The sequence below is a fragment of the Lagopus leucura genome, unplaced genomic scaffold, assembly GCF_019238085.1.
Source record: "Lagopus leucura isolate 7727_CA_CO unplaced genomic scaffold, USGS_WTPT01 Super-Scaffold_100157, whole genome shotgun sequence".
Taxonomy (NCBI): Eukaryota; Metazoa; Chordata; class Aves; order Galliformes; family Phasianidae; genus Lagopus; species Lagopus leucura.
The window spans coordinates 9,498,438-9,508,621 of NW_024962334.1; the positions used below are offsets into that span (position 1 = coordinate 9,498,438).

Sequence of the window (10,184 nt, forward strand, 5' to 3'; positions counted from 1 at the left end):
GAATCTGAATGAAAAGGAGTATGATATGATGCCTTATTGTTAAACCTTTAAATAGACTTCCATTTTTTAATCTCATTGAATCCTTTGCAATCCAACAATGCTTGTGTAAGCTACTGATACAAAATATTTTGCCATCCAATAAAAAGATGCTAATTAAATCTACCTGCTATATTTTCTTTTAATTTCTTAGTCACTCAGAAGAAGTATTTCCCAGTCTGTTTTTATTCAGTGCATGTTAATTTTTCCACTTGCAGAGTCAATTTTTCCCAGTTTGGAATTGAGTTAAAAGGGATTGCTCTTTTAGAAAGGTTTTCATAGCTTGGTATATTGGGCAAAAGGAAGTGTGTATGAAACTGGCATGCAATGAATAAACATGCAAGCCAGTATGTTAAGGCTTAGTTGAAAAAGTATTAAAAAGTAGCTCTTGAATTTCAGACAAGGTACCAGTAAGTGTTGATCCTTTGTAACAGCACTCTGGTCGTTTTTCTCTTTAGAAAAAGGCTTTTTAATCAGAGGAAGTTTTTCCTCTATATTCCAGCCACCTTAGAGACTCATGTTTGCAGGATTGCTACAAAGCAAGAAGAAAAAGAAATCTCCTCTCCACCCTTCTGAACTTCTATTTGTTTCTGTTGCCTACTGTTCTAAGGTGTGATGATACCCTTCTTTAAAGCCCATAGCATGAATTAACAATGTCTGAGCTACCTGTTAACTGTTCTGATTTTAATATGCAAGTGAAATAACTTGCTCTCAGTTTCCTTAGCACTTCTAGTTAAATAGGAAACTGCTTTGTAGACCTCCCCTGCCTAATCAAACTTTCCTCACTTAATGATTTCTAGTTCTGAATTATTACTGTTCTTCCTTTGAGTGACTTCCCTCCCTGTTTCTTCATCAGTCACACAGCTGCTTTTGGAGGAAAAAAGTAAGGCCCCAGAAATAACAGATCTTGACCATCCATGGTCCAGTTAGCAAAGGTAGTGAAGAAATAGTAAGCATTTATCAACCCAAAGAAAAACGTTAACAGAAAGTGTAATGGGACTATGATTAATAGTGGAGAGTCTTGTAGGCACTGAGTTGGCCATAAGCTTTGTAGCTATGGTCAAAATATTCTTAAGACAGTTTTGCATTGAAAAAATAAACAAACCTAAGCAAGCTATAGACCAGTATAAGCCAAATTTTGAATTTTATTTAATAGTTTTATAGAGAGTTCCACCTCAGAAAAGAAAGTCTTCAGTTTCAGTGGAGATTTAATCACATGGACAGAATATCAACATTTCAGTAACATTCATGACACACAGTAAAAACAGAGATCTTTGTTTATAGGACTGCCAACAAACAAAGCCAAACTAAAACGGTGCAATATGTTTAATTTGTTATTTCATAGCAAAAGAAGTAGTAGATTTTTCCACTAGGTTTTATGGTTGGAATATATTATACTTGTAAATGTCTTTTTTTAACTGGAAAAAAGATTCTTAAAGCTGCTTTTTGTTTCTGTCCTGATGCTGTTTACTTTTAAATCATTTTAACTATTTAAACAGTCTTCTCCAAATGTTTTCCAACTGTTCCAGTATATGCTGCTGACCATCTGAAAGTAACACAGAAGCATTTGCACACTTTGAGAGCGCACAGACAGAAAGGTACGAATTTGCTCAAAGAACTACATATGCAGGACAGTGGTAAACAGTTACCTCCCATAAAGCTGTCAATCATGTGTCAGCAGTCCTGTCAGTCAAATAGCTAAGAGTCCAGTTTAACTGAACTTGTAGAAATGAGAGAACCGTTTTCCTCAATCTCCTGAGTTGTGTAGGCTTCACTTTTACTGTTCCCAAGAGAAAGGTAAAGTATCTCACAAAGGAATGTGACACAAATTAACACATAGACTATGCTAACACAGACTCAGTGACACTGATTCAGGTATGTACCTTTTTTTATGATCTCCATATTTCCCTTTCCTCTTTACACTTGATTTCTTAAAACGTTTTCTCCAAAACTGAACTCAATCTAAAACCATCTTCCATTTTACAAAACAACGCACCTCTCCCTCAGAAAACAAACAAACAACTTCCAATGTGATTTTTGTATAAATAATATAGTCTCATGTTAACTGTGGAGAGAACACATTTTGAAGCTCGCAATCATTCCTCTGAAATCAGAAACAACTTCTTACACAAGCTACCCTAAGAGACAGAAGCACTTCCATAATATTACTCTCTTTTTACCTGCTGCTCGGATATGGCTGCTAATGCATACTGGCAGTATTTTAACTGCACTGTGCTGCAGAATTATTTTTGGAGAGCCGAAGTTAGAAATATTTTCATTACAGTAGATGCTCCAATTTATGTTCTTCTAAGCCAAATCTAAGTAGTAGTGAAGTTCTGGATCAGACACCCCTAGTTGAAATACCTGAAATTGGTACTTCCAGGTTTGTAGGTACTGGCACTACGTAATGTGTATGTTTACAAGTCAGTTCAACACAGGATCATTTAAAAGTAAATACCTCTGCCTTAACATTATATGCAGGACAACTACAATAGCTCAGCCATTCAACTTAGGTATTTGCAACACTAAACCTTTAGAGCATCTCATTTTAGAAGCCTTCCTATACAAACATTAAGTACATTAAATAGCCCATATGATGGGGATAGTTTAGAAACCAGTTAAAACAGTTTGATTTTCAGAGGGAGAAAATCTCCTGTGCATCCCAGAGTTACTGTTGATCTTATGGATTTTGCCATGGAAAGCACCCACCTGCTGAAGTGATGGCATGCCAATAGGCAGCCTGCCAGCCTAATTACCTGCTAATAAAAGCTCCTGCATCTCTTCATACTCAAAGCATTATCACATACAGGCAGCTAATTATGAATAAGCAGTAGTAAAAAATGAAAAAAACCACACAAGTTAAATATCCATATATATCCATACCAGGAATATTTAAGGCTGATGAAAAGGCTGAAATGTTACGTTTACTCACTGAAAATACAGACAACATAATTCATGCCAGGACTTTAAACAGAGTCCAGTGAACAACCTAGTTCAAGTCCAAGGAATAAAAGAAGCAGTAATGAGGGGGGCACTGTCAGCTGCCCTTGACCTATTCTATCTGTTCCAGTCAGCAGATTTCATCTTTCATTTGTCCCATGCTATATTTTCATAACCTGATATTGCATATCATGTGCTATGCATACATTTTTTTATTATTTCATCTATCTTTTTTAATTTTCCATTGATTATCTGGACCCCAGAACGCTGAAAAATTCAAACTTACAGTAGTGCAACTCTGTATGTTAAAACCATGAAAAGACAATGAAATATAAACAAGGATAAGTCTGTCTACTTCCCCCCTATATAACAGTTCAATTTCATTAGATATGTAAAGATAAGCTTCAGTGGAGGGAAGAAAAGTCTACTCAAAATCTGATGTCAATCCAAACTTCTATACTTGTCCTTAGTATCTGTTTTGCTACAAGTTCCGCATTTTGGCCATGAGATCTTCCAGGCTTTCTTCAGACTCAGCCACTGTTTCCTCAGCTGTCAGATTCTCTTCCTGGTAGTAAAAGGAAGAAAAGGTCAGCAACAGAAGCAGCACACTAAATCATCTCCACAACCAAGCTTTACTGCAGATACGTCACACTTTCCCAGAACCAAGCACTCCATTACAAGATAAGGCTCAACTCAGCACACTTTGCAAACTCTGTTCTGACTGAAGTTTGAAAGTTCTGCTTGCAAAACACACATTCTGTGTTCCCCAAATATACCAACTGCACTTTGACAAAGATAAAGATGGTAAAAATATCACTCACAAAAAGAGCAGTTGAGAAATTCACATTTCTTTTCCTTCCCACCCCAAGAAATACATTCACTCCTATCATTTCAAAACTGCATTCACACTAACATTCATATTTAAGGGAATATATGTCATGAAAACACAGAACCATAGGAGACACCAGCTGAATGTACTGAGCTTCAGTTCTACTGGACTTGTTTAAGATGATATTTTAAGGTTTGAAGGGTAACCAAAGTAGCTAATTTTATACATATAATCTATAAGATTTACTTAAAAAAAAAAAAAAAATAGTGTCATTGTAAATAATAAATATATTACCTTGTTTGGGATAGTATATGCTACAGTAATTCCAACAGGAAGATCAGGTACTGGACCAGAAGCAGCTTTCAGCTCATCTTCTGTAGTTTCTGATACTAATTCGATGCCTTTGCATTAAAAGGAATAGAGAACTCCATTAAGAGAGTCCTTTAATCACTACATTATAGCAAGAACAAAATTGCAGCTAATTTTCTGAAATAGAAAAAAAATTTAAAGCAGAAAGAGCTTCAATTTCAACAACTTCATTAACAATACTGCGATTTCCCTTTACAATATATTAAATGCTTCCAGATATGTAACTTTCAGATAAGAACAACCAAGCATATTATTTAAACATTACTAAGCTTTTGAACCTAAAACATGCTCATTATGATAAAACTATATCAAATTGTTTTAGTATTTCTGTCAAAACCTGTGACAAACCAGCAGCAATTACACAATGTAAGTTAGAAACAATAGGATGCATGAGAAGTCCATGCTCCCTCATCCACAACAAACAATTAAAATGCTGTTCCCAGTATCATGCTTCACTTAGTCATCAGCTGATTACTTACCCCAGTCATTGTCTTCATGCACTATTTCTTCTTCCTGATCAATTTCTTCTTGTTTTGGTTGTGCAGCTTCTTTTATCTGAAGGAAAAAAATTTAAAAGATTTAAAAATTTAAGGTATATATAGCAGTTCAATTTTCAACAGCGAGGAAGATCAAATCTAGTATTTGTGCTTGTTTTAAGGTACACAGTTCACTGTTTTGAACTTTGTTAGGCATAAAAAGGCAGAACACCTGCAAATTTTAAAACGTCCATTAACACTCAGTAATATGACTGCCAGAAAGGCTGAGCACGTTCATAGATCACAGAATGATTTGGGCTAGGAAGAACCTTGAAGACCATCTGATTCCAACCTCCTGCTGTGGGCAGTGACACCTGCCATCAGACCAGGATGTCCAGAGCCCCTTCCAGCCTGACTTTCAGCATCCTTAGTTTCTTAGCATCTGTAAGTTCTCCCCAGAGCCTTCCCTTCTCCAGGCTGAACAACCCCAATTTTACCTTATAATTTTCTTGCTGTTTCCTGCAATTTTGATCACTACATTGTGGATTTGGCTTCATAGCCATAGTTGGAAAGAAATCCTGCATCGCATTGTAGCCAAGATAGTAACTCACAGTACCAAAATTTAAAAGATACCTGATAAAAGATAACACAGACAGAGAAAGCAGGTCTTTATACACAAGTACAAACCTGACAAAGAACTTTTAGAATACTCTTTCATACCAGTGTTAAAGGCTGGTACTTTGTTGTGCATGAGCTACTGTCTCAGAAAAAAATGTGTTTAGAATAATAGGTAGGCAGTTTTCCCCTGTGCCCTAATTCATTGCTTAAAACACACAGGTGCCATGTATTTCAAAGGGAGAATTTTCAGCAGGAACCAGAAGCAGTTAATCATCTTTACTTAAGGCCATGCCTGTGATGAGAACAGAGATTTAAATTAAGAAGCAATATTTGCATCCTTCATTAAAGAATAACACGTGTTGGTATACAGTTTTTTACAATACCTCTCACTGTGCAGCTGAAAAATGGATCTTCATTGTTTGCAGGAATAATTGCAAACATTTTTTATTCTTCATAACTAGAATTTTCTGGACAACTGATAAAGGCAAGATAAGGCTAAAAGTTGTCTAAATGAAGTCTTATTTTCAAAGTATAAATGTGATTAAAGACTAAAATTTCAATAATATCAAGTTTCAAAAATATTTGCATGGAGTAACAGAAATTCTTGGGGAAAAAATGAAGACTTTTCCTTGCCCCGAGATGTTACATTAAAGAGAGCAGCTACAAAATAAAGACACCAGCAATTCAAGCAGTGTGTATCCCAGCCCTGTCTGATGATGCCAGTACCTTCAGTAAATAAGTCATAAATTTAGAAAAAGAACCAAATTCATCATTACCCAAGAAACCTGAAGGAACTGCTCTCTTATGGTGCTGCTGTACATTGCCTAGCAGCAACTCAAGCACTTACTTCAGAACATTCTGTACGAGAATTCCAGCCACAACACCCATGGTTGTGGGAAGACTAGCTGCACAAACTCCTTCTCGTTTTAATGTTTTCTCATCAATATTTGCAGCAACCACAAGTGGAGGAGCACACTGAGGGGAAATGAAGAAATACAGTTTAAGCAAAATGCATTAAGGAAAAAAACAAAAACAAAACCCAACGAAAACAAACCAACAGCCACGTCTCACACGTAATTTTAAGCTACTCCATTATCTGTGCTAGGATTACATTCACTAGACAGCTGATCTTCATACTGCCGGTCCCATTTCAAAAGACAGGAACCAGCAATTCCTCTGAGCACCACATACCGCAAAACAAGCGGATTCACCAGGAATGATCAGCTGGATGTGTCCTGACACTGCATTTTCACTCACTCCAGACTCCATCCAGATTTGTCCAAGCTCATTGCAGGCCTTAGAAACACAGAAACATACGCATCAGTACTGCAGAAGTTTAATGGAAAAAAAAAAAAAGAAGTTGTGAATTAAGAAGGATTAAACGTACTGACTCTCGTGCTTTAACACAGAAAGGCTATTTCAGAAAGAAGAACATGAAAAAGTAAAATAGAAACTGTTCATGAGAGTCAAAGGACAGATCAAAGGATAGACTAAATTTCTTCTCATGAAGCTGTGCCTTTGTGAGTTCCTGAGGACCTCTGTGCTTTGAACAACTACATGCCTTAGTGATGCAGTTACTACAGACCCCACTACAGGATCTAATTGCAAAAACTACTTATAGAGTGTTTTTTTTCCTATGCTTTGAGGCACAGATCCAGAGTATCTGTGTACACTCAGTGCATACAATCTGCAGATTAAGCTCACTGTAGGATAACAGAAACCATGCATTTAGCATTCACCCTGCATTGATTGCTAACTATAAAGCAAAACAGGATGACTCGGTGTACAGCTTTAAGACATTTTTAGTATGCAGAAACCTGTATACAATTCGATACATGAAATTAGAAAGTTTGTTAAGATTTAACCTACAAAGACTTAACAGTACCTTTCCTTAAACAAGGTAATTTGGAAATACAGAAAGCACTTACAACAACAATTCTTCTACTAACCATAAGCTGCTAGTAATTTAAAAGACTTTGCTTATATTTACATAAAGTATGTGTTATAAGAGCTGGGTAAAATATCAGATTCTGTTTCCTTAAATTGAGGAGGAACTTTCTTGGAAGATTCTTGAAGTCCCCGTCTTTTCTGCAGTCCCCACAATTCCTATTAGTACTTATAAAAGAAAACTGACCTTCATGAACTCATGCCTGTGGTCTTACCGTGTTAATTGCCATGCGAGCTTCAAAGTTGTCCACACAGCTTAGAACAAGATCAACAGGCTTCCCTTCCTCTAGTGCACCATTACTGAAACAAGTATCAGAAGCATGCATGAAACTGCTGGCAGAACGTAACACCAGCATAGCAATCAATGTATTTCTTTAAAGTACAGAGGCACAGGGGAAGTATACTTATAACCAAACTTGGGCAAACACAAGGTACAACTAGCAGCTCAATTGCAGTAGGAATAGCAGCACACTGAAGCTGGAACTTAAATATAGGGCCATTTTATATTAATATAATTTTTATATAGTATACACTCAAAATATATCAGGAAAAACTGTATCTATTACAATATATATTTTACCTTATTCTATCCATGAAATGTTCAAAATTGTCCAGTGTGGTGATGTTGTAGTTGTGTACTTCAAATTGCACATCAGGATTAATATTTCTTAATGAGAAAATAAAATGAGGCAATGTTAATGAAGATGGTAACTGGCATTTCATTCCCTAACTCTACAAGTACTGCTATAGTCTTCAGCTTCCATTCTGAAGGCTAAAAGGCAGCATAATTACAAAAATGTAGAAATTAGATGAAGAGACCCTCCCTCCACCCTCAAACAAAAGGAAACAAACCACCTAGATATTGAAATGTAATAATTTATATTAAACTTCTGAGCAAAATTAGCTATGTGCAGAAAGATTCACTTTTAAGGTTCTGGGAAGGACAAAAATGTCCCTAAAATATCAGCCATTCCCCCAGCTGCTTCATTCTCAAATTTCCACACTAAACCATGCTGCTTTGTAAGCAATTAAGCGTGAAACATTGGTTTGCTGTAGTGGCATCCTGGATAGATACCATTAGATATCCACTTCTCTAAGTCGTACCTCAAGGTATGCTCTGCTGCTTGCACTTTACTTAATCCAGCTTGATGAGGTTGGAAGAAGAGTCTGTTCATGTTTGCCAGTTCCACTTTGTCATAATCAAACAGAAGAAGCTACAATAGAGATTGTATTATGTGATCCTCCAAACAAAGCAGTACATAGAGCTCCAGAACAGGCCATTTTAAACAGCTGCTGTTTAAATACACAAATAGGCAATCTGTGTGGTTCTAAACTAAATACATTTGAAAGATTAGAGAGATTATTTACATGAACCCTATCAACTCTGTTCTCACTTTCCTACTTGCCATTCTAGCATTAACTAGACTGTGTCAGTTCTTTTACTTGTGTCTTGGCATGTAGTTCTTCATGAACAATTAACTTCAAGTGCCTACAGAATACTCATATGTTGACTGATAGGAATTTTGAATCAATAAATTATTGAACACAAGAAACATCCTTTCTAGGTACAGGATGCTGGTCTATCAGAATTGCTCCTGTAGAGAAAGGAGGAATATGCTTTGTAATGAAAAAACTTGCATCAGCTCTGTATTAAGAAGATTCTTAACTTCCAAGAGTAAATGGAGAGGTTTTGCCTGCAATTATGAACACCCAAGCCATTCCCCAAATTCCTCCTTTTAAAGAACAGGCTGTTAACTCTATAGCTTCTCACTATCTATACTCACATCAGTTATTTTTAACTGCTGCTACATGTTTAGCTGTATCACATGAAAAAATAATTTTTGTGGGTAAAAATACATTCAACATCTGATGCGGTTCAATTTCTTGAGCATTTACTTATTCTCATAGGCTTTAATGTTCTATGTGAGCTATACCCCCTTCTTTTCCTTTGTTCTGTTTTCCTCTTGCAATAACCTGGTGTGATATTAGACAGATGGACTCACATGAGAGTGCAGAGCACACAGAGAGTTCATGTGATGCAGGGCTACTGACCTAAACAAACGTTATTAGTGTTAAGAAAAATGCAGACTTAAGATCCTTCACTTATTTTATTTCAACGCCGTTCACGAGTGCTTTCTTCACAGCACTTCTACTCGGGCAAAACCAAGGGAGGAATACCAACTCTAACTTTTAATGACGCGGACCAGTCTATGAAGAAGTACAAGAAAACTCACATTACCTTACCAATGCCACACCTTGTCAACATCTCAGCAGTCACACTGCCAACTCCCCCCACGCCTACTATCGCAACTGTGAAAGTACGGATTTTCTGCAGGAAGAAATAATGCACAAATCAGTGCATCGCCACTGTGGAGCCAGGGGAGAGGTGGAAACACACAGCTGTCTTCGCGCAGACACACGCTTACCTCATAATCTTTGACAATTCCCATTCTTTTTAACGCCATCAAGCGACTGCAAAGAAAAGCAGCATCATTATAAACAAGATGTTTTTTATATTTCTCGCGGAAACTTTGCTTTTCAGATATTCTCATCACCCTCATTCCTTCCCTCCCTCTGCAGCCCGTTCCCACCTGTAGGGATTGGAATCCGTCACCTCGGGGCTCATGGTCTCGATGCGGCTCCTCGCCGCCGCCCGCCCGCCCCGCACCACCTCCAGCTCCCGCTCCAGCTCCCGCACGCGGCGCTGCAGCAGCTCCACCTGCCCTCCCTCCGCCATGGCAGCGACACGTCTGTTCTCGGCAGCGGCTTCCTGGAACGCCGCGGACCCGTCCGCCGCTCCCGCCACCTCAGCGAGCGTTCCCGTGGCGGGCCGGGCGTCCGCCGCGCGGCAGCAAACGCGCTCCGACGGGCCGAGAGCACGAATCAGCCTCGCCAGTCCCGCGCGGCACCGAAACCGCGCCCTGCGAGCCGCTTTCCTCCGGGAAAACCCGGCCGGCACCGAGAGCCAC

At 38.1% G+C, this 10,184-nt stretch overlaps 1 protein-coding gene across 2 annotated transcripts; it reads right to left on the reverse strand.

Annotated features, from left to right (window-relative positions):
* Nucleotides 1–1,161: 1,161 nt before the first annotated feature.
* On the reverse strand, nucleotides 1,162–9,952 carry UBA5 (ubiquitin like modifier activating enzyme 5). 2 transcript variants are annotated; one of them, XM_042888312.1, is made up of 12 exons: nucleotides 9,807–9,952; nucleotides 9,642–9,687; nucleotides 9,455–9,544; nucleotides 8,320–8,429; nucleotides 7,796–7,882; nucleotides 7,431–7,515; nucleotides 6,460–6,564; nucleotides 6,116–6,243; nucleotides 5,148–5,283; nucleotides 4,654–4,729; nucleotides 4,100–4,206; nucleotides 1,162–3,541 (listed from the first exon to the last, which is right to left on the reverse strand). In XM_042888312.1, the coding sequence occupies exons 1-12, from the start codon at nucleotides 9,950–9,952 to the stop codon at nucleotides 3,458–3,460; spliced, it is 1,200 nt and encodes a 399-aa protein (XP_042744246.1). In that variant the 3' UTR covers nucleotides 1,162–3,457. The 2 variants fall into 2 exon arrangements, with proteins under 2 accessions (XP_042744246.1, XP_042744247.1); XM_042888313.1 differs by lacking the exons at nucleotides 9,642–9,687; nucleotides 9,807–9,952 and having other exon boundaries at nucleotides 9,460–9,544.
* Nucleotides 9,953–10,184: the final 232 nt, after the last annotated feature.